Source organism: Lasiodiplodia theobromae (genome assembly GCF_012971845.1).
Source record: "Lasiodiplodia theobromae strain AM2As chromosome Unknown scaffold_18, whole genome shotgun sequence".
Lineage (NCBI taxonomy): Eukaryota > Fungi > Ascomycota > Dothideomycetes > Botryosphaeriales > Botryosphaeriaceae > Lasiodiplodia > Lasiodiplodia theobromae.
Window position 1 is genome coordinate 222,578 of NW_023336388.1, and position 26,767 is coordinate 249,344.

The window sequence follows — 26,767 nt, forward strand, 5'->3', positions numbered from 1 at the left end:
CGCTGTGCGGCTGACGGAGCACGTCGATACAGGCAGGCGGGCCCGGCGCTGAGTGGTGGACGCGGGCTGGAGGAGGGGTCGACCACGACGCGGACCGGGGATGGAGACATGCAGGTGTTCGTCGCTGTGGCTTATGCGGGTGCGGAGCAGCGACCAGGGCACAGAGTCGTGTCTAAATGCGGAATTGATGTCATTATTCCGCGACAGGTTCGCAATGAGGGCGAGCGGCCGGCCCCGGGTCCGAACAGAGGGCGAGGCGATTGGCGGGCGTGCTGGGTGGAGTTCCTGTTGCAAGCCAAGCTTTTGCGCGAACAGGGTAGACAGTTGCAATGGCGATCGTATCTGGCGCGTCGGCGCTGGTCGGAATTCTGGCAGACCCTGCGCTTAGTGTCGGCTGGAGTAGGAAATGACGACCTCTGACTCTTGCCCTTTTCAGGGACGCGCCCCTCCCGGCAAAGATTGCGCCGCGGCTGCGTTATCGGGCTGGAGGATGAGGGATTGTGATGCTGAGAGGCAGACGACGCGCTGCAGCCGACGCATGCGCAGGGCGGCGCGCTCGAAGAAACACCAGTGCAGCTGACTGGCGCGCGACTCGTGATGCAGCCTGTTCCTGTGGCATGCATGGCTGCGATGGGCCGGCGATGCTCCCCACTAGACATTGAACAGTCAGAGCACGGCCGGCGCATAAAATGCGGCGGGCCCCTCGCCGCGGTGATGGAGCAAGAGCCTCGCGCACCCGGCACGTCAGCACTCGCAGCACCGCATCGCATCGCGCAGCTCGCCCGCTCAGCTCACTGGTCTTGGCGCGTGTTGCGCTGCTCCCGCGACGCTTCGGGACAGAGGCATTAGCTCTCCCCCACGCCGCCGCCAGAGACCTGAACCTCACCACCGTGCAACCTCCCCTCTCCTGCGCGACGCTAGTCACCTGAGCCCGCCCGCCGCAGCTCTCTTATTGCCGCCAGGCGCCGCTCGCTGCTGAGCTCCATCCCCGCCCCTACTCCCCTCCGCTTCCGGGTATGAACTTCAAGAACGACACCTCGCACTGGCCCGTTGGACAAGAGGACATCAACCGCTGAGCCGGCGTCGACAAGGGCCGCCGCACCGGTCAACCCACAACTTCCCAATCACCGCACGCCCGCTGTCCCACGCGGGCTGCGCCCTAGCTTGCTTTTGCGAGCCTGTCTTACACCCTCCACTGTGCGCCTGCAGCCTCCCCGATCCAGCCGTGGCATTCCACTCCGGGTGCCTGTCGCTTCCCCAGATTCTGCTACTCCCAGACGGGCAGGCGCTCCTCCAACCAGCTGCCCCCAGCGCCCAGCGTCTCAGAGCGTGCCAGGCGGCCGCACGCCCCGGCTGCCTGTCCGACTGGCTTCTCGCAACTTCCCGTACAGTCAGGGCCGCCGCCATGGATTCCTCCATGACGTTGCTCAATGCGCATATTCAGTTCCTCGTATGTCGCCTCCGCTTTTTTCGTTCAATAATGTCTGCGCCGCGCCGTGCGCCTTCTCCAATGCACCTTGCGTCCCCCTCGACCAATCGTGGCGCGCTCGTAAGGCTGCGTTAAAAGCCCCAGCACGTCGTGCCTGTGTTGCCTGCACCTTAAGCTTAGCACCCACCACCTCTTCCATCCTCTCGTTGCTGACATGGTCCTCTCGTTCCAGGACACCCAGCTGGCTCTGATACACATCCCGCTGCACCTCTACTCCAACTTCCTGCAGCCCATCCTGCAGCTGCTGCTGCCCTCCAGCCGCCCCGGCAGCTCGGACAGTGCGTCCACAAATGGCAGCAGCGCCCCGCGCTCCAAGAAATCATGGGCCTACGAGCACCCCTTCACCAACATCTCCGTGACGCCTGTCGAGTGCTCGATTGCGTGCTCGCGTGAAATGGCGGAGGATCTCTTCACTCCTGTGCGCGACAGTCTAGATCCGTCAAGTAGAGATCAGGTGTCCATCACAAATGAAGACTACATTGTCATGCAAGTCGACGGCGAGGGGCTTGACGCTGGCCAGCGTGTCCTCGAGCTAACCAGCCCGCTCGCAATGGCAGGCATGTGCGTACAACTCCTTCACGACCTCCCCCAGCCCACCGCTTCTCCTGAGCCCCAGCCCCAGCCCCAGCGTGTCCAGCAGTCCCACTTGCAGCCCGCCCACTCCCTTCTTAGACCATTGGCGCGTCGTCGCCGCTCGACCCGAAAGAATTCAGCCGATTCTCACACCACTGGTGCCGATAGTTCCATTTTCTTCATCACCACCTACTTCTCAGACTACATCCTGGTCCCCGTCCGCGCCCGTGGCCAAGTCATCAAGGCACTCGAGGACCGCGGCTTCGCTTTCGAACAGACCACCTCGTCCTACGTGAACCCCATTGCCAACTCGTTTAACACGCACACGCGCAACAAGTCCAGCTCCTCCTCCTTCGAATGTTTGCCCCCACCGCCGGGCACGCCCCCGCCCGCCAGCATCCACGAACTCCAAACTCGCACCTTCTCCCTCCTCAAGCGCCGCAACATCGTCTTTGCCGTCGACCCGTCCATCCAGCTCGTCCAATGCGCCGGCAGCAAAGACAGTGCGTCTGCGCGCCCTGCGAGTGGCGGCGTGCTGAACGGCAGCTCGCTTGCCGGACGCGGCAACCAGCCATCTGTCGAAGACACACTGCATCTTGGCCTTGTCAAGTGCTTGATCAGTGCACCCCGTCCTAACTTCCTCTCCCTCACCCTCACCGACACCGAACCGGCTTCGATACTCCTAGAGAAGCGCCTTCTTCCCAATTTCGCTCCGGATGTCCTGCTTGGTTCGAAGGAGGACGTGCTCGTCCCTATCACTTTGGACCTGCGCGATCTTCCCCTCGAAAGTACCGGTATCGTCTGTGGCGTCGCTGGCAGATTGGTCGGCGGGACGAGCGGCTTCGGTGGCTTCGAAGGAGAGGGTAGCGACGCAGTCGAAATGAGCTACCTTAGTACAGCCAGAGCCGGGACCGTTATGGTTGGTGAAGAGGAACTTGAGAGAGCCATGGCGGCCTTAAAGGGCGTTGATGAGCAAATGGAATGAAGTTGAAGGCAGGAAACCGACTTCGAGCACATGTGGAAAATGAAGCAGCAAGCCAAAAACTTTTCATTCGGGGCGAACTATGGGGCATCACAAAAATCAGTCTGGGAAAACAAGCAATTGGGCGCAAAGCATTGGATCAAAAAAAAGCGAGTGGCATTATTTCCTTATGCTAGTTCGGTTAATTGTCATTGTTTGTAGCTGCATATCTCCTGGGAGCGTTTTGCCAATTTTTTTTCCCCCTAATTTCTTTGGATCTCAACTCATACACAAAACATGCGTCCAGTAAGGTCAATGGCTTCCTGTGTAATCGACCAATTCCCGCTTGACCCATGATCAAACATGCATCAAGTGCAGCATCTCACTTGACGCCACACGTAACGATCGACGCACCTGCATTATCTCCGTCCACACGATCGTCCTGTGCTTTGTTTTTCCGGAATAGCGCGGCAGTACGGCCGACAGGCGGACACAGAAAAAGGCGGAGGGATAGGCGCGGCTACTCGAGTTAGTCGGCCGTGGCGCTTCCTTGCGTCATCCTTTGGCCCTTATGCAAGTAAGACAGACCGTTAGTCGTAGCACCTTATCTTAGCCAGGTAACTGGGAACCCCTCCCCTAAATCTTGTTTCATTTTCTAGCTTTGCTTGGCTCCGCCAATGGTCCCCTTCTGTCGCATTTTAATCGGACAATATCGAGGCTCTTAATTAGCTCCCGGAGTGTGCTCCGTCCCAGATCGCGCTGGATAGCAGTAACCCTCCAAAATCCTCAACTTCCGCGTGACCACCACAACTCGCCACGTAAAAGTTGAAGGTGACCATAGGCACGTAAGCCCTACCACCAAAGCCGAGACACACGTGTCAGCCCGCCCCCTTTCTTTTGTTGTCCTTTCTGTACCAGGATCTGCCCTGGGGAGAAGGGTACACCGCTGCTTTTTCGGACGTCGGGTGCTTTCGGTTTATCCTGACACCACACACCCTGTGATTAGATTATCAAAGCTTCCAACCCGACCCATTTTCGCTCCTGCACGCCTCGATGGTGTACAGATAGCGGACGACCGGACCCGTTGTGGCGGTATACTGTCGTGCGAGAAATCAGACCATTTTTATCTTTTTTCCACCCCGCAAAAGCAAAAGAAGCAAATGTATTGGCTTTAGTTAGGCGCTGACTCGAGTCATAGGGGTATATTCAAACAGCGACGAGAGAATGGACCAGCTGATGGAACGAAGCTGATTATTCACCGCATCAGTCTTCTCCATTCTTCTCCAGTCTTCGACGTCTGGTTCTTGTTTTCCATGTCCCATTGGCTCAAACAAAAAAAAATGGCAGCGCGCTATCAGACCAGTCCCTGAGCTTATCATGAAAGCAGCGAGTGGAGTAAAGACCGAGAGAGCATGTCAAACAAAAAGCATGTGACGGTAGTACAATCAAGCTCACCCGAGGCCATTGGAAAGGTGTTGTTACGCAAATGTGGCCAAATCGAGTAACTTAGTCCATGTGAAACTACTTTACCTGCAGCATGGCAGACTTCTTGCAATCGCTGAGGGCCACATGGTTGGGTCTCCTGCCTCACAAGCTTTGAATATTTGCCCACACATTGAGAGGATGAGTCCTCCAATGGAGATCCGTAACTAGAACTCAAGCGCTCGATGGTCTTCGCCGTTCGGGCATCTCTGCGGAGATTTATGCTGGTATAATCAAACATGGAGTGAGTTGGGTCGGCGGGGAGCTTCAGATCCTGGTCAAAATACACCTTCTACAATATAATGGCAAGCCACATTTGCATCAGTGTTTCAACTGCCTTGCATTGCTCAAGAAGCAAGCTAGCATTTTCGGTCATATGTTCTAAACTGTACGTGTAGTAGGTGTAACGATTGTGCTCGCCAAAGACGAGGTCTTTATTTTGGATTACCAAAATCGCAAAGATCTCCATAAATTTGTCCAATTATAGGGTAACCCTTTTGCGTGTTGTAATTCGCCGGCCAGTATTGGTGTAGCTGACGCAGGGAGGGACATCTTAGGGATAACTTAACGCATCTCAAACTTGGCATGCAAGGTTGCCTAGTAAAGTTCACGTTCGCCCGCGGGAGGCTCATCTTGGCGTATCCTTGTCGTATTCTTAACCAGAAACCTTTTTTTAAAAGACAATTTCAAAGCCGCTCGGTGGCTGTTCTGGAAGGGGGTTCTGCAACTTTCGTCCTTGACATCAGCTGGTGTTCAACCCCTTGCTCACCAATGTGTTCGTTCTCTCCAGAGCGATTGATGCCAGCTTCTAGAGTGGCAAGAACCTGTCTCGTGGCATCTTTATCTTCGACGGAGAAATCTGCCCGAACATGCAAAGCCTGCTGCTGTGAAGACTTGGATCATATTCAGTGCACAGCTTCGACGTCCTCGAGAAGAGTTAAAAGCGGTGTGCTCCCAGCCGAGGCGATGCGTCTCCGAATAACCTAGAGTCTAATCACCCGAATCAAGAATTGCCCATAATTCAACTGTTCCTTCCACCCTGTCACCCCCTTTGACCTTATTCCCCACCACAACTGTTACCTCACGTAATGTGCAGCTCGTCTACCCGCGGTGTACTTCGGGGGCTACGTAGACACAATATGCCCCCCACTGGGAGCTATCGCTATGTCAGTGTAGTGCTATGTACTCGTGTATGTAATGTCCCTGGCTCAATCCGTGTCGATGCTCTCAATCATAAGACTTTGACTCGCTCCCGTCCGTCGCCATGTATTTTAAATGAAATTTCCTGCTCGTGACTTGAAATACCATTTTTAAACTCCTCGCTAAAGAACGCCTGAATGCGTTCTCCAGAGAGAGAATGGGAACGAGTCGGCTAACTCATAATCTCGCGCCCTACGCGAACGTCAATTTCCGGTGCTCGAGGTCTCCTTGCGGAACTATGCTGCTGTCGTCAGAGGCCTGCCGCTGACACTAGAAACGCCCGAGGGTGTTCTTGGTGTAGAGCAGCGCTGCTCAGTTGTTGCCGTAATGGGGTTGTTTATGTCTGTTCGCACCTTCCTTCCCAGCGCGCCTTCCCCCCTACCACCACGTCATCGCCTTCACCGTTCGAACCGCCCTTAGGGCACTTATCTCGCCATTCAGCCGTTAAAAAACCAACAGGAGCAAGGGCAAAAAAATGGCAAAAAAACTGCGCACGTGTCCTTATTATGGACATCGCTACATTTGCAGGAAAAACCCCCAAGCTTGCCCAAGGCTTCATTGGGATTTTTATTGTGGATAGGCTTTTTTTAAGCTGCTCTTTCCTTTTATGTTTTCGCCTAGATACAAGTGAAGTTAGCATGTTCTTTCTTGTTTAAATGGTAACTGGAATTGGTTACCATTCTGCCACGAAACCGTGGCAGTGCCCTTGTGGGCGAAAGGAAGAGCTGACTTGCTCACCTATATGCCTCACCTTTACTTCCAAGATCTTCCGCCGAGCAAAATGCTCACCCCCACTCAAACATGACGGCGTATCCTCCCAACTCACTCTCGTCGGTCGCGAGAGACACGTCCACCCCACCCGCGAAGTAACTGTCACTCATTCCTGAACGAGGCACTCACTGACCAAAACGCCAGAGCATAATGATTGCTTCCATAATCCGTATATCCTAAGATGCCCACTTCTAGAAGATGCTTCCTTTTTCAGAATCTGCTCTTCACACACTCCTTCCACCCTCGTCCCCATCCATGTTTCCACATCCAAATATCGAACGGAGGAAAACAACCCGACAATGCTCTATTCATCCCCCGCCCGCTCAAACGGGACGACGGGGGGGCAAGCCAGAACACAAAAACCCAATGCGCTCAAATATAAGCCAAACAGCCATCATCCCGGACCTTCGCCAACACGGGCAAAACCGCCTTACCGCCCGACACGCTCGGTCCCATGACCACGACCTCGCCCTTGGCCTCCTCGTCCGTCGTCTTGTACTCGTCACGGTCGACCAGCTTGATCTCGACGCTGGTCACGGGAGCGCCGAAGTGGCTGTACTGCTTGCCCTTTCCGCTCGCCGTCTGCAGCTCCTCCCTCCGGTAGTCGAAAACGTTGGTCTGCGTGACGGCACCGGCGACCTTGGCCGCCGTGAGCGCGTACACAACGCGGGCGTGGAGGTAGATGCGCAAGTCCGACAGGTCGGCGCTGCTGAGCGGAGGGGCGTCTTGCGCGCCCGCACGCTCCGAGACGTGGACGAGGCGCAGCTTGCCGGGGGTGGTGCCAACGGCGGCGCGCGTGGGGGCGTTGAGCTTGGTCAGCAGCGTGTTGGTCGGCAGCTTTCCGGAGCTGGTCATGGCACGGGTCTCGGTGTAGTGGGCGAGCTTCTTAACGCCGCTAGTCACGGAAGCCGACGTGGCGCTGTGCAGGTTGGCGGCCGTCTCGGCGGAGATGGAGATGACAGTGGGGGCGATGCCGCGGGTAGCAAGGCTGAGTTCAACACCAGGGCCGGCAACAGACGTGATGGCGAGGGAGGCGTGGCTGAACAGAGCGGCCATGGTGAGGGCCAGGGTGTACGAGTTGGTAAGAGAGTCGGCGGGGAGGAAGAGATCCGAAGGAGTAAGGCGCTGCCCGGCAGGCAGAGCGGAAATCAAGCTGGCAATGGCAGCAGACATGTTCTGGGTCAAGTTAGAACCCTGCGTGAAACTCGAGATTCGATCTTCAAGCTTACCTGCTGTGTGAACTCCACAGTTTCTCCTTCTGAGCCCTCACGGTCTTGCCAAATGGTGACAAGATTCTGAGCCCTGTCACCGGTTGCGTACTGCGGAAGCTCAGTGGTGGCGCCAGCTGCATTGTCCTGCACCAGCTCATGCCAAGTAGAGACCTCAACCTTGCCGCCAGTTCCTTCAGGGACTTCGTTCCAGTCAACGTGCCTGCTGGTCTTCTCAACGACCCAAATAGCCTGCTTCAGATTCGGGACGCCGTTGGCGACATCGTTAAGCGGAATGGAACCAGCTTCAGCAATGAGCGAATCGGCGCCGCTGTGCTGAAGCATCGCCACAACGACATTGTGCGGTTGGTTATATGGGATCAGGACAGGAGAGAAGTCGTGGAAAGCACCAGCTGCAGAAAATCATGCCATCAGTCGAGGTCTTGTGTTAGGCAACGAAGGTCAAGTACTGGGGAAGAGCAGGCATACCAAAGATTGTTGTGAGCAGCTCGATGGAGTTGGGCAGGTAAACAGCAACCCGCTTGCCGCCGTGCTCCTTGACGTGGTTGCCTATGATGTTGATTTCCTTCGTGATCTCGTCGAAGCTGTGATCCACAATCTCTTTTCCAATGACGGTGAGAATCTTGCCAGGGCTGCGAACCGCCTCGCCATGGTCGGCGGGAAGCGTGCCAAGCACCTTACGCCAGACGTCGCGTAGGTCGCCGTCGCGGCGCTCGTAGCGTTGCGTACCGGGGATGCTGAGGCCTGTCTGCAGAGGGTAGCCGTGGGGAACGTGCGGGCTGCGGTAGATGGCGGACTCGCCGGGCTGGCGGATACCGGCAGCGACAGAGCTGCGCTGCAGCAGCATGGGGTGGATGTCAGGGTCCTCAAGGCCGAGGTAGATGCTGTAGGCCAGGAAGCCGGCAATGGCCAGCACCAGCAGGGTTGTGGTCGAGTTCCATCCGGCGAATAGCTCCACGAGCTGCTGGTCGAGCTGTTCTACGAGGCCGGCCATGATTGCAGCATCGAGCGGTGTTGTGGTGGTATGGTCGTGTGTTGTGCGGAGGTGTTTGGCGGAGTGGGCGGAGCGCGGAACTGCGGCGCAGCTCACAGCGGGGACAGGGCTGACGGCATCGTGTTGGCACTGACCTTCCCCAGGGTCCGTCCGTCGGATCCCGGACGAGCCGACCCCGACAACGGCACCCGGGTAGGTTTCGAAAATAATGCACAAGTATACAATTGACTACTCGTCCCTGCAATCTAGCCCAGTAGGTATCGCATAACACATCCTCATTTGAACATCCAAAGCATAAACCAACAGCGTCATAACCTCACTAAAGCTATTGCTCCACCGCCTTCGCCTGTGATGTTCTATTCTTAACACGTGAAAATCCGTTACCGTATCCCGAGCTCCTCCAACGCAAAAAAGCCTACCTCTTTGTGACTGGAAAAGAATAGGGACAGCATAAAACATGAGAGTGAGGCCGCATTAAGCTCCGGAGCTCGGACCCTAAACGCCTTGCCTTCTTCCCCGCCAAGCTGGGTGCACCTACTGCACCTGGTTGACGATCTCTTGCGCGCGCGTTAGCGACTCCACCATCTGCTGGCACTCCTTCCTCCTGCGGACCGTGTACTCGCTCTCCTTGAGCAAGTCGTCCAGCTCCTCCGTGCGGTACATCATCTCGAGGAACTCGCGCTGCATCTCGTCCTTCGTGTATCTGTCGCCCTTGCGTTAGCTTCGTATTTGGCTACGTCACCGCTGAAAACTTACGTCACGAGGTTCAACATGATGGCCTTGGGGACCATGTCGATCATGGTCCTCTTCACAATGTTGAAGTACGAGCTGATGAGCAGCTTGATGACCTCGACCTCCTGCGCCTCCTTCTCCGAAAGAGTGCCGCTGGCCTTGAGCTGCGGCGGCGGCGCCTCCATGGCCGCCATCTTCTTCTTGTTTTTGCTGGCAAAGAAGCTGCCGAAGAAACCGCTGTTGCTGTCTCCGTCGATCGACGGGCTGGCCGATCTCGGGGGAATGGCGCTGGGCGGCAGGGGCTTGCCGGTCTTGGGGTCGACCTGGGTGGGCTTCGATGCGTTGTGGCGCTCGTGCACGATGGCCATGGCCTAGATTACACCCTCATTAGCTTTCTGTTCTATTTCCGTAGAGCGCGACTTTTCTTACCCTGGAGCCGTTGATGAAGTCGGGGTGGCCAGTGTTGATGTAGCAAGCCTCCATGGCGACCAAGTCCTTGACAAGCTTGTTGGTAGGCTCCATGGCCTTCTTGAAGAAGTGGACCGCAACCGCGTGGAACTTCTCCTTCAGAGCCGGATACCTCCTGAACATGGGCTTGGCAAGAAGCTGGCCAAGAATGCGGATGAGTTCGTCGTAGACGAGCGAAACGCACTTCAAGCTAGGGTCTTCCAGCCTCTTGATCTGCTGCTTGACGATCAACTCGAAAGCCGTGGTGCCAACGAAGAGCGCAGGTGCCGAGCCAGACGAGTTGTACAGGACAGTCCTAATATCGATATCCTTGACCTGATCGAACGGATCTACGGCCTTGACACCGTTGGAGTACAGCTCGTGGTAGACGAAGCTGATACGAGCGCCGCCAGACAGCTCAATGCTGGATAGCTCCTGGTTGTTACCCTCCAGCACAGACCGGTATTCGTTCGAGAACTCGGTGATCATGTTCAGGACGATGTTCGACGAGTTGCCGAGTATCGAGTCGCCGAGCTGTCCAAGTTCGATCGAGTATTTCTGGAGCGAGGAAGCGATGCGTGCCTTAATATCGGGGAGGGTCTGTTTGATGTGCATCATCAAAATCTACAGAAAAGTCAGTTTGGCACTTTTTTTCCCCCTCCACCGGCTTGAACCCACCAAGTTAAGCTTGCGCGCTAGGTAAGGAGTACCGCAGTACGCGCTCTTGTTCCTGTACGCCTTGTGGTTCTCGAAGTATTGCCTCTCGTGCTCCAGGGCGTAGGAGATGGGCTTCTTGTTCTCGATGTCCCTCTGCCCACGGTTGACGACGGGCACGTAGCCCAGACGCAGAGGGATGATGCGACCAGCCAGAATGTCGACGACGTCAGTACCCTCGTCCATCAGGTCAACCTTGGTCAGCACACCAATGGTACGCTGTCCCTCTGGGTCAACCTCGCGCGCCAGCTTCAAACCATCCGAGTTGGCCAAGTCGGTGTTGGCGGCAGTAACAGCCAGAATAATAGCATTGGGCTTGCTAATCTGCTTGAGGACCATCTCCCTAATCTGCCTCTCGATATCCCTTGGCTGGTCGCCAATGGGCACCTTCGTCAGACCAGGCAAATCGACCAGCGTGAGCGTGAGCACGTTTGGCGAGTATATGCGCAGGTTAATAGGAGCCGGGGAGATGCCAGCATTGCGTCCGGTCTTCGCCTCCGTCTCCCGTACAATCTCCTCTCTAATCTTATTGAAGTCGTGGAACTTCTGGCCGGGAATGTGCAGAAACTCGCCCCACTCGTCGACGTTGGACTGGCTATCGGTGGTGCCCTCGACAGACTCGCTGGTTCCATTGGGTGTCTTGGATGTGGAGGCGCGGTTGATGAGCTGGAGGATGAGCGGACGGCGCGTAACAATACCGGTACCTCGAGGCAAGCTATGGCCATGGATATAAGCTTCAGGCACCGAAATTTCAGGGACACAGTGGCCTGGGAACGTACAAATCTCTGCCGACTATGTTTTCTAGCACTGAACTCTTTCCGCTGGATTGGGAACCGACAACGGCAATCTGGGGCAGATCTATGGGGTTTTGGACCTGACCAAGGCATCAGCATTTCTGCGGTGCGCGGCGGTGTAGCAACGGGCAGTGACGTACGCCGACGGTGGTGAAGACATCCTGGAGCTTGTTGACGAGGGTGATCAAGCCCGGGTCATTGACATTTATGCTAAATTCATCGCGTCAGCCAGATGCGGCTTCAAGAGCGCGCGCGCGCAGGAGCCATACGCAGTGGGGTTCGCCGTCATGGTGTGCGGCGTGCGTCTCAGCGATATCGCAGAGTTCGTGGGGCAAGTTGGGGGCAAGGCAAAGCAGGCCGGTCGCGCTCGAAACTATGCCAGATGCGCGTGGGTATGAAGAGGGTGAGGAGGAAAGTTGTGCGGTGTTGAAGCTTGCTGGCACGTTCATCATAGGAGAGTGCAGCCCGCCAAGCGACAGGGCCCGACCCAGCGACGCCAACCTTTGTGGCCGGGGTGGCGCATGCGCCGCGTAGGCCGGGGCCCAAAACAGTCACCAGGTACGCACATGCAGCCACACGACGCAGCCCAACCCGACTGTTGCTGGGCGAAAAGAAGAGTCATCATGTACATTCTATCTACGCAGCCTTGGCGCGACTGCGAAGAAAAATTCAAAAAAAAACAAGTCACTTTGGTTGCTGCGTTTTACACACGCCACACCGCCTCATCCAACCTCCTTGACCTGAAACCATTCGCCCCCGAGATCTACTCGTCCGTCACAGATGCAAACTTCTCCTGCATCTTCTGGTACAGCTCCTCGTACTGTCATGACGTTAGCACGTGTTCTCTCTAATTGTTGCGCGTGTTCTGAACGTACCTTCTTCGTGATCACATCCTCGCCCTCGCTCGGCACCTCGAACTTCATGCTCCTGAGCTGCGACTGGATGTCCGACGTCGCTTCCCTGATCTTAGCCCAGCTCTGACCTTGTGCAACGGCCTTCTGTGCCTCGTCGTGGAAGCCCATCATCGCCTTCATCATCCACTCCGTCTTCCACAGCGGGCAGAACTGGTCGTAGTCACTGTAGCCGTTCTGCTGCAGGAAGTCTTCCTTGATCAACGTCGCCACATCCAGAGTAATCTTATCCGAGTCACCCAGCGCCGACTTGCCGACCAGCTGCACGACCTGGTCCAGATCCTCCGAAGTAGAGAGCAGCTCCTTGATCTTGGCACTCAGACGAGGGAATTCGGGGTTGTTCTCCTGGTAGTACTTCTCAAGAGCGCCCGTGTACTTGCTGTAAGACGCCGACGTATTGACCGAGGGGAAGTGCTTGCGCTGAGCCAGCTTCTTGTCAAGACCCCAGAAGACCTGTACGATACCGAGAGTGCTGCTGGTGACAGGATCGGAGAAATCACCACCCGGCGGGCTGACGGCACCGACGATACTGACACTGCCAGTGCGGTCGGGGCTGCCGAGCGCAGTGACGCGACCAGCACGCTCGTAGAAGGACGCCAGCTTGGCACCGAGGTAGGCGGGGAAACCCTGGTCAGCAGGCATCTCACCAAGACGACCGGAAATCTCACGAAGGGCCTCGGCCCACCGAGAAGACGAGTCAGCCATCATGGCAACGTTCTTGCCCTGGTCACGGAAGTACTCGGCGACAGTGATACCGGTGTAGATGGAGGCTTCTCTTGCGGCGACGGGCATGTTGGACGTGTTCGCAATAAGGGTAGTACGCTTCATGATGGGCTCCTTGCGGCCGCCGACATCGATAGTGAGCTAGCATTGGGTTAGCACAAGTATATCCTTTGGAATTGGTGCAAGGCGTACCTCGGGGAAATCCATCAGGACTTCGGCCATCTCGTTACCGCGCTCGCCGCATCCAACGTAGACGATGATGTCACTGTTGGAGAACTTGGACAAACTCTGCGAAATGACAGTCTTGCCGCAGCCGAAAGCACCGGGAATGCAGACAGTACCACCCTGGACACTGGGGAACAGAGCGTCCAGCACACGCTGACCGACGACCAGAGGCGAGTTCGAGAACAGCTTCTCGTTGACGGGACGAGGCACACGGACGGGCCAGTTGTGCATCATGCTAAAGTCGGTCTTCTTGCCCTCAAACTCGACCTCCAGAATCTTCTCATCCACAGTGTAGCTGCCCTTCTCGGCGATGTACGTGATGGTACCACGAGCCCTGGGGGGCAGGAGGATCTTGTGCTCGCTGAGGAGGGAGTTCTCGAAGACGGCACCGAAGACATCACCGCCAGTGATGTGGTCGCCAACCTTGAGGCTGCCGGGGGTGAAGTCCCACTTGACCTTGCGGTCCAGCGCAGGCACGTCAATGCCACGGGGAATGTAGATGCTGTTGGAGACGTCGGAGATGCTGCGGAGGGGACGCTGGATACCATCGTAAATGGTCTCCATCAAACCAGGGCCGAGCTCGACGGAGAGAGGCTTTCCAGAGCGAACGACGGGGTCACCGACGGTAACACCAGCTGCAACGTATCAAATGACTGCTTGACGACCTCGGTAGATCCAAGCTTACCGGTTTCCTCGTAGACCTGAATAGTGGCCTTGTCGGCGTCGATTCTAATGACTTCACCGACCAGCTTATCGTGACCGACACGGACAAGCTCGTACATGGCACAACCGATCATGTTCTCGGCGACAATGACGGGACTGTAGGATTATCAGCCGGCGTGAGAGCGAGGCGGAGCTTGAACGACGTACCCGGAGACGGAGAAGACGGAGCCTGAGTGGCATGATTGTTAGCATTTTGGAGCGAGGATTGCGAGGATGTCCGCCATACCATACTGGTCTTCGCCGGCTTCCTGCGTCTTGCGCTGGTTCTGCTTCTGTTCGTCACCGCATCAGCCACCGCTCTTTCGCGAGGAAGATTGTCGAGCTTACGGGAGGCATGGTTAAGTCTGCAGGTGGGATGGCGTTAGTCGGCAGAGTTCTGAAGCGGATAGGTTGGCGGGAGCGCAGGTGCTGGGGCGAGTCGGGAAGTGGGACCTCGTAGGGTGCTGGACGGTCGTCGTCCTCGTCAAGCTCGGAGTGCGATGGTGTAGAGGGACGCTTAACGGCGAGGTTGGCGGTCTTGGATACGAGCTCGAGTAGAGAGGGCCGGGACTTGAGCTGGGGACGGAAACCGAGCATGCAGCACCCGGGCGGTGGGTTGGAGGATGATGAGGTGGGTTGGGCAAGCTGTGTTCAAGCTGCGGTCGTCACAAGCTGCTGCACGGATCCCGGTTGCTTGGCGCCGCCTAACAAATCGCCCCGCTTCCCAAACACGCGAATAATCGATGTGCCGATGCTGCAGGGACGTGAGAACGTGAGTAATGGCGCGCAAGAGAGAGCCTGAAGGCGGAGAAGATGCCTGGCACTCTGTTTTAGAAGGCGCTGCGATCCATCGCGCCCAAGACCCCACTAGACTTGATTGGTGGCCTCGAGTCCTCTTGCTGCCGCCTATCTGGGGATCAGCTGGCACGCGCCACAACTGACCTTGTATAGTTCACTAGGTGTCAATCCCCCGAAGAAGTCGTGGCCGCCAGATCAAGACCGCAGCAATGTCCAGATGAAGCTGTCACTGCGATTTCCTGCGCTGTTCTCGTTGGGCACGGTCGCAACGCCCAACCGCGCTAAAGGTTGAAACGTCATCACCAGTCTGGTCCATATGTTGAAGGCATATCAGTAATGAGAGTATTTTGGCGGGGACGAAGTCAGATGATGTTTTGCGACCTTACATCACAGCAGACGCCTGAATGCCTGGCGCAGACATTGGCAAAGTAAATAGTGCAACTCTACGTGCAAAAGACGCTTTGACAATGAAGTTAGTAAGTAATTGTAGCCATAAAGGTAATATACTCCATCACATCTCTGTATCCATGCCTAATATCTGTAGCCCTTCCACGCTCTCCGTGATCCAAGGATTAGCTGCTTCTAATATAAATCCGGACATGTTATTCGGAGCATTCAAAGCATGATTTAGAAGATGAAAACAAAAACAAAAAAAAAAACAGGAAGCCTGGTTTACAAATGTCCTGAAAGTTACGACGGTGCAACTTAGCTTCCAAGATATTCTCCCTTTCATACCGAAAATTATTCCAAGCTTTAAACTAGCACCGGCTGAGATTTTCCGATTGTACGGGTTGACTGCTGCCAAGGGTTGGCGGGGTCAACTGCCAGTCCCTGTCCCGCATCGAACGCCGCTAGCACATAAAGAGTACCCCCCGCATCACCGCTTGCCATATAAAGTGGCCGCTTCCTCGCCAATCAAGGGCACCGCAGAACCACCTCAGACCATCTCGTTGCTCGGCTGCACCGCCGTAAAACAACCTGCCTAAAACGCTCACAGGAGCTGACAGATGACCGCAGATACCGCACGGCGTCTTCACACACGGTGACCGTTTTGCACCGCAAGGCTCCCACTTCAAGCGTCTGTTTATAGTTTTTGTGAGAATAAAAACTCCTCTACTTTTTCCAGCTTTCCGGTGTCTTTCATCCCGCGTATTTGAGTTGGACTGCTCTTTTGGCCTTATCAATCGCCCAGCAAAGACCACGATCGTACCTGCTTCTTCTATCTTCATTCAATTCTAGATCGTAGGGACATCCCCTCTCAAGATCACGCAAGGGGGAAAAAGATAGGAAACAAAACAAGATGCCCTTCAAAGTCCAACCCACAACCCTCTCGGACATCCCGCAGCTCGTCGACATCTACCTTGCCGCCTTCTCCAACAACGCCTTCGGCAGCGCCGTCTTCCCGAACACGCCCGCCGTGCGGCAATGGTGGATCGAGACGCTCTCACACGAGCTGCAACACCAAAAAGGCGTCGCCATGTACAATCTCGTCGAGTACGCCGCCGGCACCGACACCCCCGTCTTCGCCAACGACGAGAGCCTACAGCAGCAACAGAAGAAAAACATCATCGCCTTCGCCAAGTGGCTGCGGCCGATGGAAGGCGTTGACCCGGCCGAGGCGGTCGAGATCCCGACGCAGCTGCCCGCCGGCTGCGACGAGCAGCTCTTCCAGCGCTACTTCCCCGAGCTGAACCGCCGGCACCGGGCTTGCATGGGGACCGAGGCGCATTGGTGTACGCAAAACAATGACCCCCTTTTGCATTCATCCCCCCCCCTATCTTCTCCTTCCTACTTTATGACACGTTTTCGAGACTTATTATGGATTGAGTTTTAGACCTGGAACTCCTCGCCACGCACCCCTCGCACCAGCGCCGCGGCGCCGCCTCCGCCCTCGTCAACCACGTACTCGGCGCTGATAACCCCGTCAACGCCGGCTACGATGCCTACTTGGAAGCCAGTCCGGAGGGGCTGTCGACGTACCAGCGGTTGGGCTTCGAGAAGAGGGATGGGTTCGTCATCGAGATCAAGGGTCAGCCTTATGAGACGCTGATGATGGTGAGGCCGGGGAAGGCAGGAGGTCAGAAGAATGCCTAAGGGCGAGATGGTAGTTACTCTGAGGTTGGGTCAGGTGATTTTACAGTGACGAAGCAATCGGGAGTGGTCAATGCAAGAAGTTGATGTGGAATGATAGGGGGGTGCTTTGGCATGGGTGCTTTTCGTTCCTTCTTCGTGACAAATTCGGGACGGTGTAGCGGCATAGTAATCCACGGTAATAGCGGTCAGTTAGGAAGCGCACATGAATAATACGAGAGCAAGCTTGGCTGTCTTTCGGATGCTCTTGCACGGTACTTTCATTTTTCCCGGTTCATCACGATCAAAGAAAGTGACGACAGGAAGGCCAAACACAGAAAGCTGACTCAAGGAATAAGACATCAGGCGTGATGACGTTGACACCAGAGCCCGACAATTCACTCCTAATGTTCAAGGAATTGGTCGTTCAAGGCCAACTCCGAGCCTTGAATGCATAACATGCTGCCATTAAGTTATGATCATCTATTAACCAGTCCTGACCGCCACCCTTGAAACCGAACTAAAGAAAAATACCGCGGAACACCACTCACACACCGAAAATTGTCATCGACTCTCTTTTGCAGTCCATGCAGAGCTGCTGATCAACAAAATGCATGCTCCTCGTCGATCATGGTCCTTGTTAATTTTTGCGGGCGGCACGAGCCAGCATTAATTTTTCTTCTCGAACCCATACCGCCTTTTCAACCAATACAGTAATGAATGCTAGCAGTGCAATACTAATCGGAGAATTCGACTGAAACAGACGTATAGCAACTCACTGTACCCTAACAACCTTCTCCTTCCTCTCCTTCGCATCCAACAATGCTTTACACCACCCTTCCACCTCCTCCAACGCCCGCTCCGGCTCTTTCTTACGCGTGAGCAAGAAATTCTGTACCTCAGCCGGCGACAGCTTGCCCTCCGGCATAAATTCTGCGAATTTGTCCGCCATGTGGCGGAGCTCGTCTTTCGACAGGGCAGGAAGCGAAACGGAGACGGGAAGCTTTGGCTTGATACTTTCGCCATTAGCCGCGCCGTTGAGCTTAGGCTGTTTGTGCACATTGTTGGTGACCCGGCGGCGGATGGGTTGGGACGATTGGTTGTCTTCGTCAGGTGAGTACATGCGGATGAAGATGTCGCGCATCTGCTCGTGTGTGGCCAGGCTGAACTCGACCTGCATGTCCACACGACCGGGCCGGATGAGCGCATCATCTAGCTTCTCCGGGTGGTTGGTAGTCATGACGAGGACGCGGCCTTCGTGAGTAGCAACGCCGTCAATGGCATTCAGAAGGCCTGAGAGGGAGATGCCTTGCTTGGTCTCGTCGGCTTGTTTCTGCTTGCGGTTGGCAGTCGTGAGCGCCTTGGCTAGCGTCTCTGCGCTAAACTCTTCCTTCTTTTTGTTTGGGTCCGCGGCGTCGTCCTGATCGCTCTTTTCGTCGCGGAGAAGGCCGGCGCTGTCGATGTCTTCAAGGAGAACGATGCAGCGCTGGGGGAGATTGTTGAACAGACGGTTCAGGTCAGACTCGGTCAGGGTCGGCTCGAGCAAGGAAATGTTGTAGATATCGAGACCGAAAATACCGGCGAGAGCGTACGCCAAGCTGGTCTTGCCAACTCCGGGGGGGCCATGGAAGAGGTAGCCTCGACGGTAGGGGATACCCCGCGTAGCATACCAGCGTGGGCTGGACGGGTGCAAATATTCGTTTATATCGGCAATGATCTTCTCCTTCTGAGCAGGATCCAGAGCAACGGTGTCCATTGGACGAGAGGGTTTCGCCCTAAGGCGATCCCAGGCACCAGCGTATCTTGACCGATCCTTGCTCGCTGGACGGCGGATGACCGTCATTGCCGTCTCCTTGTCAATCGACCAAAATTTGACGTGATCTAAGAGGGACTTGATAGGCAGGGTGCTGCGGCCGATGCAAGAAAGCTTGATGAGCTCTTCATCTCTGCGGCTTGGTTGAAATGGATTGGGCGCCACTTCTCGGCGGGATCGATCGAACATGAACAGTCGACCACCATGCCAGAAGTGGTGACTGCCAAAGTACGGCTCATAGCGAGGCGGGATTTTGGCGGACCACTTTCCATAGTTGAAGATTCCCTGCTCGTCCATAGCGCCGTCACTAGCCTCCTCAGCTTCCACATGGGACATGCCATAGCGGGTTACTGCTTTGATGGATCTAGAAACTTTGGACATGCGCTGATCGGCAATCCACTCCAGGACAGAGTCGTAAAGATCATCTGAGTCGTCAATGTAAACATTAGACATGTAAGAGTCCTGGAATAAAGAAAAGGCCTTGTCCCAAACGTATGTAACGGATGTAACGACTGCAAAAGCCAGAAGGCCAACGGAAACGACTAAACTGATATCAAATCCGAATGCGTCGAGGATGAATCTTGATATTAGACTGTAGCCTGGAATGAATGCTTCCAAGATGTTGCTGGGAAGCTCGGTAAGGTTCGTAGCGGTGCCATTGAGGGGTTCACCTGGAAAGTCCCGGACAGCGCTAAACTTTTTCAGGCCCATATTGTAAGATTGTCGAAAAATGAGGCTGTAATGCTGAGCGAAGGATGCCAATCAACCAAGAGGTAGATCGGGGGGTTTTGTATAGGTTCGTGGCGAACGATGACTGGATGCTAGTCGCCTGCCTGTGGTGGTATGACTGAAGCTTCCCGAGCTGGATGTACTTTATCAACAACGGAGTTGGTTCCACGACCGACGCGACGAAAATGAAGCTGCAGCCTTCAATACGAGAATCAATGAGGTCTTTAGGCAGAGACAGCGGTCTGCGCCTTTAAATCCTGCAGATATGCGGCGTCAATTGTTTTAAGCCTCAAATTCCTTCAATTACTGCTCATGTCAGACAGAGAGTTTAGGGAAAATTGCCGAGAGCGGATTCGGCTCACCTGAGCCGCAACTGTAAACGGACAATGGAGCAACGCCGGTTAGAAAGGATTCGCGATGTTCCCCGCACAGATATGTCGCCAATAGTGATACAGAGATGAGGCTGCAGATGATGCTGCAAGGCTGACTCTCAGCCTCACCAACCGATGATGCAGGAGAGATGTAAGCGAACGAGCCGCAAGATTTGCCGAGTGAGGTAAATGGCCGCGATCGGCGTACGAGTAAGCACGCGTGTCTGGCGGAACCTGCTGCCTGCGGGCTAGAAGCTTATCAGAGCCGCAACCACGACTTTATAACTTCCTTCAAAGCTGTTGGAATGCAGAAAGGGGGGTGTGAGAATCCTGGACGAGCTGATGAAGAGGGCGGTGCATTGCCACAGCGAAGAACGATGTATGCGATAATGGTGGCCATTTGTCAGGGAAGGCAGCAGCGACGCGCAACGCGCGGTACGCGGTGAGTAGTTCGTTCGGACATGGCGGGAGCGGGGGCGCCACACAACGTCAGCGATCCACACCAGCTGATCACTATATGGACGCTACGGGAAGGCCGTGGATTGTGTTCTGGAGAAGAGATGGTGTGGGAGAAGAGATGGAGTTGAGTGGGCGTGCGGGATTGGGGCGGAGCAGAGATGCGCTCACAACGCCACAGCTCGTGGCAAAGCTGGATGCAAGGAGCTGATCTGCAAGCACATGTGACCAACCACTGAACGGGTGCTGGCAGCGTGGTAATTTTTTTTCAAGCGGTCAACGGTGGCGTAGGGCTGGCACGGCATGAGCCAGAACAATCCATGCTGCGAGCCGTCTTCTTGCTGGCTACTGCGTCGCCTATCACGGCACTCCCGAAATCACGACAATCAAAATTTGCAAAGCATAATCATCGTTATAGTGTTGCTAGTACTAGCCACTACTACAGCTGCCTATCCGATGTGATGCAGATTTCGGACGTTGTTTAGAAATTGAAAGAAGTTTGTACAGTAGGAACGTATGCCCATCGCGGGCCAGGCGCAGCCCGCACCCAAGCAGGGATCGGTCTGATATACTGTAAAGCAAGAAGAGCTAAGAGAAAAAAGCAAAAATGGGGGTTATAGTCAAAGTCAAAACACCAAGCCTATTCTTCTTCTTTTCGTCCCGCATGAATAATCAAAAGCACACACAATGCCCGGAACACCATCCCATATGCCGGAGATCTGTGTCGAACCCACCGGCCCTCTAGGCAAGAAGGCCGTGCTCGCGGCGGTTGGCGTGGTGGCCGTGGTGCATGTGGCGCTTGAGCTTGGCCGCCGGCGTCGCGTAGCTGCCGCCCGTCGCCGTAACGTAGACGATCTCCTCCTCGATCGCAACCTCGTACACGGCGCCGGCGCTGGTGAAGGTCGTCGTGCCGATGATCTCGCCGTCCTCGTCGTCGTTGGCAACCGGCGCAGGCGTGACGCTGGCAATCTTGGCAACGGTGACACCGCCGCCGTACGCGTCCGAGGCGAACGACTCGCGGCCAGTCGAGTACGAGAGGGTGGGCACAAGCGGGGTGCTGGCGTGGGTAGTGGTGGAGATGGCGGGCGGGGAAGTTTGGGCCGACTGGGCGCTGGCGTATTCGGGGCCGTACTGGATAGGGACGTTGCCGCAGAGACCGTCGGTCGGACCCGCGCAGTTCTCGTCGGCGAGAACCTCAGGGACGTCGAACTTGCACTGCAGCATGTCGCTCTCCTCTTGCAGAGTGAAGTGCTGGCAGTCCTCGACCTTACCCGTATCCGAAGTGCAGTCGCGGATGGCGTTCGTGAGGACAGTAATGTCCCAACCGGACATGAAATCACCGTGGTACCCGTAGCCGGTGGGGTCACCGTACGACAGGACGAACTCTCCGTCGACGCCCTTGAAGCTGTTGGTTGCCCAGATGGTCTCGTACATCAGGGAGGGCAGACGGGTGTCGAAGCCCTCGGGGCAGGTGCCGGTGATGGTCTGGTCGGGGTAGGCCATGTGGTCCCTGTGGTTGTCCGAGTCGATGTCCACGCCGTTCCAGCACGAAGGGAACATGACCTCGAGACGAAGACCGTCCGAGCAGTTCTCATCGAGGAAAGTCTTGTCGGGAAGGAAGTGGCGGTACAGGGTAGCCTCCGGCGGGTTGACGTCGTAGTGAAGACAGTTGAAGCCAAGGGCCTTCTGGGCAAGAGCCTTCTGGGTGGCATCCTCACCAGACCAGGGCTTCTCCGGGTCGGGGACGGGGAGAGTGAAGTTGCGCTGGCGCATGTCACCAGCCAACATACGGAAGCCCTTGGGGAAGGGCTGGATGTTGTCTCCGTAGAGAAGGTAGTAGCTGCAGCCAGTCAGCGCGCGGTATGGGGGATGGCGTCTCGCGACTACTTACGCAAGCATGCCGCCAACCTGGGGGACGACGACAGTGGTGCCATTGGGGTAGAGGAAGTGCAGCGACGGGGTCCTGGATGAGAGATTTGGGTCAGCGTGCGCGCCTTGTCTTGCGGTCCAAAGTGAGGCTTACCAGTAGGCAGACTTGTCCTCGGTGGCCTGGCAAGAGGTGCAGGACGAATCGAGCAGCTTAGCATAGTCGGCGCTCATGCCGAAGCTGCTGCCGCCATGGATGGCGTGGGCATGGGTGGACACGACGCCGGTGTCGACGATGGGGTCGATACGTGCAAGACCGGTGCGGCCACGGCAAGGCATACGCCAGAAGGCGTTGGCAGCGCCGCTGAGGGCGAGCAGGGAGAGAAGCTCCGTGTTCTTGACCATGGTGACTGGAATCCGAGGTTAACAGGGAACGAACGATAGGGCCGGCCCGAGGAGGGTCGGAAGGTCGGAAGCGAAGGGAAGGTGTGGAAGGAGCGAAGAGGGTTGGTCGAAGAGAGGAGACGGGGCGCCGGTGGAGTAGAAGTGTGTTTGTTGGAAACAGTGCACGGAGACTTACACTTCTGCGTAATTTGCGCGCGGGATACGGACGGCCGTAACCTCTCTGGTGGATAGTAGGTGGTGATGGATCTTTCTTCAGCCCTACGCGACCAGATTCGGGTCTTTTATGGAAAGGTAGCCCTTCTCCTTAACTTCAAATTGATTGCGCCCGTGCTGGAATCCACCGGGGACAAGAGATATTGGTCGATATGTCCAGGAAACGAAGGGCGCTGGGTGAGAGTAGCGAGCGGCAGAACAGAGCTTTCGCAACGAACGAACGAACGACAGAGGTCAGCGGGCAAAGGAGCGACTGATGCGGGGAAAGGCAAGGAGTGGAAGCGCGCGCGCAGCAGCAAAAAGTCACGATGAGGATAAGGAATGTTCTTTTCAGGACAGGGAAAACATGGGGGTACACGTTGACCTGAGACACGATGGATCCCCACTGGAATCTCCCTGACACACGGTGCACAGATTGCCGGGCGGCAGGGCCCAAGACATTCTTTCCCTGCTCAGGTGCGTCATCCCGGCGCCGGCGTGCACATCCTCGTTTGCCCTCCGGCCTGAAACGCTGAGGACGACCGCCCGATTGGCTTGGGCTCTTGGCCTGCCCTGCGTCCGCCCTCGCTGCAGCGCTGGTTCGGCTCGGATGCGGCTGGCGGCGCGCGGCGACGGCTCACCGAGGGCGGCGCTGGGCTGCAGGAGCGCGCTGGTGGAGCTGCGGCCGGACAGCATCGTGACCCGAGGCGCCACCGTGCTGGCCGCCATCTCCGCTGGCCTCTCCTAGCCTCCTATTCGAGCAGGTAGCGCAGCGTCACGACCGCTTGACTCGCGATCAGCGAGCTCATCTCGCTGCGCTCCGCTAGAGGGGCGGTGCCGAACAATAGGCCAGCAGCAGCCGCCAGCACACGCTGCGAGGAGGCGGGCAAGCGCCCGCAATATGGCCAGGAGCAAGGCATACGTAACGCAGCGCCCAATCGTGCCACGCACCGGCCTGCCGCCTCTCTCAGCTCATCACCCGCCGTCGAGGGACGCGCCGCTGGGGTGTGGCTGCCGTTTCACGTCCTTCGGTGGCGGAAGCTTGGTACTCGGGACCTGACTACGCTGTGCGAGCTGCCGGGCCACTCACAACCGCCATCAGGCCCTCCCGAACGCCCTGGGCCCTACCGGCTTGGCTCGGCCGCGATAGAGGCTGCCTCGTATCGCGCGTGGGATTCCGTGGAACCTTCGTAGAACTGCTGTGCTCGCGCACAGATCCAACAGCTGAATTTCTTTTTCATCTGCGCTGTCCGATTCGCTGGCCCTGGCTTGACCGACTTCCGGCGCATTGTTCTCCTCGTACTGTGCGCCCGCTACCAACGCGCGATGGAAGAGCCGGCGGCTCTCAGGGGTCATGCGCAGAGGCTCGCGGTGGGGCTGCCCCCGATATGCCGGCCACGACTTGCCCGGGATGCACCCCCAACCCGGCGAAGAGGTCCGCGACAGGAATAGAAACCGAGTGGCCGTTTCGCGAGCGGTCGGAGGCTGTTATCGCGACCGGGATTGTGTTTTCTCGGAGCGAGACGTCGACGGGAGTCTGATGTCCGGCGTCGGGATGTCTCTTATGCGGGGAATCTCGTCTGCCCTAACTGTGGTTCGGCAAACCGCCGAAGGACGAATGACAGCTAACCATCGGCATGCCTCGTTGCCCCAGCGGAAAAGCCGCGTCGGCTGCTCGACGAGGAATCCTTGAGTGACGCCAGCCTCCCGTCCTGCACGCGTCTCAGACAGCCGCCCTCTCTGCATGACGGTGCCTGTCGATCACCGGGGAAGACATCATACCCAGCCAGCCCGCATCCACCGTCCCTCAGCGCTGAAGATCACCTGTTTCGAGCCGAAAAGCTTGGTATGCAGCTTTTGAAACCGCTTCAAGCAAGGAACGGCCTTGCATCACCATCAACCTCCCCCGGCCCGCTTCTTCTACTTCTACCGCACCCCTCACGCACCCGCGACTCCATAAGAACATGCCGTAGCTGCATCTGGAAGCGTTCTGGCACCTGTCGTGCCATCCCAACCACCCACGCAGTCTACTCAAAACGCATCGCAGGCAGGGGCACGTTTAGTCCCACGCTGCCCACGACAGGAAGAGCACGAGATACATAATCATGATGCAACCGATTGATTGATCAACCGAGCTATCTCAGACCTATCTACCGTTGACAGCAGCTAGTCGCATTCCAGCGCATGCGTTTCGTCTGAAACCTTCGCTGGCAAAAGCCTTTGTGGATATCACCATCCCTTTCTCCTGCAACGCCGTTACCGCCCGTTTTTACCCAAATGCACGATATAGACCATCAAGCGAATATGACCGCGGCCCTCGATGAAGAGACTGCAGAGTGAGCATAGTACACACATGCCGCCGGAGATTTGCCGCATTAATGCATAGCCAATAATGCCCGATGTCCCAGGCCTGCGACCGGCTGCCGCTTTCTGAGACGATGGCGACTCGCTGCACAAGCTGAGGGAAATTCGACACTCTTACCAGGAGCACATGTTCACAACAAGCCCTGCTTCTGAAGGTCATAGTAGACCTTCTCAGGCATAACGTTGCCCGCCGCATCCTCCATTTGCACAACGTTCTCCTGCGCCTGCTTCTGCTTCTTCTTGTCGACCTCGATCTTCTTGTGCAGGTTGATCGCATCCTGGATGCCAGTGATTTCCCTGTAGAGACCGGTATCCTTGGTGATGCCCAGGCACTTTAGGCCGTAGAGGTGGCGACCCTCGGTGAAGTGCTTGTCGAAGGCGCGGCGTCCCATGTATACGAAATTGCCGCAGATTTCGCAGGGGAACTCGACACCGAGACCGTGCAACTTGTACAGCCAGAAGGGAATCGGCTTGCCATCCCAGGCGAGCGGCAACTTGAGCGGGTTGTAGATCTTGTCCTCGTCACCTTCTTCCTCACCTTCACCCTCCTGGACCTCTTCCATGCCTTCGGCATAGAGAGCGTCGAGCTCCTGCTGACGTTCGCGCTCAGTCATACCCTGCCTGCGCTCAACATTGACGCGGGTGTCGCCACGCTGCAGCTTCATGGCAGCCGCAAGCTTCTTGACAAGGAATTCACGCTGCGCGATGGCACGCTCCTTAAGGCGCTTGGTGTTGACAGTGCCGTTCGAAGGCTGACCCTCGGCAGCCTGCTCGCCCCTCTCAGCCCTTGCGGCGGCATTTCTCTTGTGCTTCCTTCCCTCGAGGTGAGGCCCGTACGTGTGCTCCTGGAACTCCTTCTGGCAGTCAGCGCACCAGTACCCAGAGCCAGAGCCCTCAGTCACAGGGCCAGCAGTGGCACGCTTAGCTGCATCCTCATCCTCCCAACCGGGGATCTCGTTTGCGTCCCATCCCTTCTGGAATTCTTCGTCGAACTCAGCGAACAGCTTGTCCAAATCCTCCAGCGGCCTCGTCTTCCTCATGAAGTCCTCAAGATACGAGGCCAAATCGCCGAGGTAGCGGAAGTAGGCATCTGTCATCTTGTTAGGACGCTTCATCTGGGCGAAGTTGTCGAACGAGTCTAGATACTGCAGGTAGGTGGTATGTTTGGCGTTCTTGTTGCCCGGCAGGTTCTCGTAGGCATCGTGCAGGATCGTCATATCAAAGAAGCGCCCAAAGCTTTCCTCGCCAGTGAACATGGCCTCGACGTTGGGAGCCATGGGCTCAGGCTCGCCAGGACGGCGCTTGTAGGCTCGCTCCAAGTTCTCGACTGCCTCGTTCGGGTATTCTTTGTGGTGGGTCTTGATTTCCTTGTATTCCTTGTAGAACTCTTCGAAGATGTCGCCGGTGGAGATGGCCTGGACTTGGCGAGTGCGTTCGCCGTTCGCATCGGCGTAGATGTCCAGCAGGCGCTTCGATTGGCTCTGAATGCGACCAAGAAAGTTCGCCATCTGGTGGTCACGGCGGAGCTGGTCCCTCGTACTCCTGGGGTCCTCGAGAATGCGCTCGGCGGTGGCCTGCTCGAGGCGCTCGATGTCCTCATGCAGCAGCCGCTGCTCCTCGAGGAGGATGCTCATGGCTGCGTATGGAGCTGCGCTGTGGTAAGCGGGTCGGGACTGCGGAGTAATTGGCCGTGGGCGCGGGAGGAAGGGTCCGTTTGCAGGATGTGGGGTTGTTGAGGTGAGGTCGGGATCTGGGA

The 26,767-nt window shown here is 56.6% G+C and overlaps 8 protein-coding genes across 8 annotated transcripts; 2 read left to right on the forward strand and 6 right to left on the reverse strand.

Moving 5' to 3' along the window:
- Positions 1-1,643: 1,643 nt before the first annotated feature.
- On the forward strand, positions 1,644-3,047 carry LTHEOB_6284 (Carbohydrate-binding module family 1 protein non-catalytic module family cdh; the record flags this gene model as incomplete). Its single annotated transcript, XM_035515523.1, has 1 exon — positions 1,644-3,047. The coding sequence occupies one exon, from the start codon at positions 1,644-1,646 to the stop codon at positions 3,045-3,047; it is 1,404 nt and encodes a 467-aa protein (XP_035372867.1).
- A 3,801-nt stretch (positions 3,048-6,848) lies between these two features.
- Positions 6,849-8,699, reverse strand: LTHEOB_6285 (AMP-dependent synthetase/ligase; the record flags this gene model as incomplete). Its single annotated transcript, XM_035515524.1, has 3 exons — positions 6,849-7,652; positions 7,706-8,097; positions 8,174-8,699. The coding sequence occupies 3 exons, from the start codon at positions 8,697-8,699 to the stop codon at positions 6,849-6,851; spliced, it is 1,722 nt and encodes a 573-aa protein (XP_035372868.1).
- A 534-nt stretch (positions 8,700-9,233) lies between these two features.
- LTHEOB_6286 (Vacuolar dynamin-like GTPAse) lies at positions 9,234-11,675 on the reverse strand (the record flags this gene model as incomplete). Its single annotated transcript, XM_035515525.1, has 7 exons — positions 9,234-9,402; positions 9,456-9,802; positions 9,861-10,502; positions 10,557-11,307; positions 11,372-11,466; positions 11,527-11,596; positions 11,656-11,675. 7 exons carry the CDS (start codon positions 11,673-11,675, stop codon positions 9,234-9,236), a joined length of 2,094 nt encoding a protein of 697 aa, XP_035372869.1.
- Positions 11,676-12,149: 474 nt separating this feature from the next.
- On the reverse strand, positions 12,150-14,544 carry LTHEOB_6287 (Vacuolar ATP synthase catalytic subunit a; the record flags this gene model as incomplete). The annotated part of the gene is made up of 7 exons (XM_035515526.1): positions 12,150-12,206; positions 12,262-13,161; positions 13,213-13,880; positions 13,931-14,064; positions 14,116-14,137; positions 14,195-14,240; positions 14,296-14,544. The coding sequence occupies 7 exons, from the start codon at positions 14,542-14,544 to the stop codon at positions 12,150-12,152; spliced, it is 2,076 nt and encodes a 691-aa protein (XP_035372870.1).
- A 1,501-nt stretch (positions 14,545-16,045) lies between these two features.
- On the forward strand, positions 16,046-16,839 carry LTHEOB_6288 (GNAT family protein; the record flags this gene model as incomplete). Its single annotated transcript, XM_035515527.1, has 2 exons — positions 16,046-16,478; positions 16,580-16,839. 2 exons carry the CDS (start codon positions 16,046-16,048, stop codon positions 16,837-16,839), a joined length of 693 nt encoding a protein of 230 aa, XP_035372871.1.
- Positions 16,840-17,590: 751 nt separating this feature from the next.
- Positions 17,591-19,339, reverse strand: LTHEOB_6289 (ATPAse AAA+ type core protein; the record flags this gene model as incomplete). The annotated part of the gene is made up of 1 exon (XM_035515528.1): positions 17,591-19,339. One exon carries the CDS (start codon positions 19,337-19,339, stop codon positions 17,591-17,593), a length of 1,749 nt encoding a protein of 582 aa, XP_035372872.1.
- Positions 19,340-20,925: 1,586 nt separating this feature from the next.
- On the reverse strand, positions 20,926-22,455 carry LTHEOB_6290 (WSC domain containing protein; the record flags this gene model as incomplete). The annotated part of the gene is made up of 3 exons (XM_035515530.1): positions 20,926-22,024; positions 22,076-22,147; positions 22,208-22,455. 3 exons carry the CDS (start codon positions 22,453-22,455, stop codon positions 20,926-20,928), a joined length of 1,419 nt encoding a protein of 472 aa, XP_035372873.1.
- A 2,687-nt stretch (positions 22,456-25,142) lies between these two features.
- On the reverse strand, positions 25,143-26,645 carry LTHEOB_6291 (Splicing factor 3a subunit 3; the record flags this gene model as incomplete). The annotated part of the gene is made up of 1 exon (XM_035515531.1): positions 25,143-26,645. One exon carries the CDS (start codon positions 26,643-26,645, stop codon positions 25,143-25,145), a length of 1,503 nt encoding a protein of 500 aa, XP_035372874.1.
- Between the last annotated feature and the right edge of the window lie 122 nt (positions 26,646-26,767).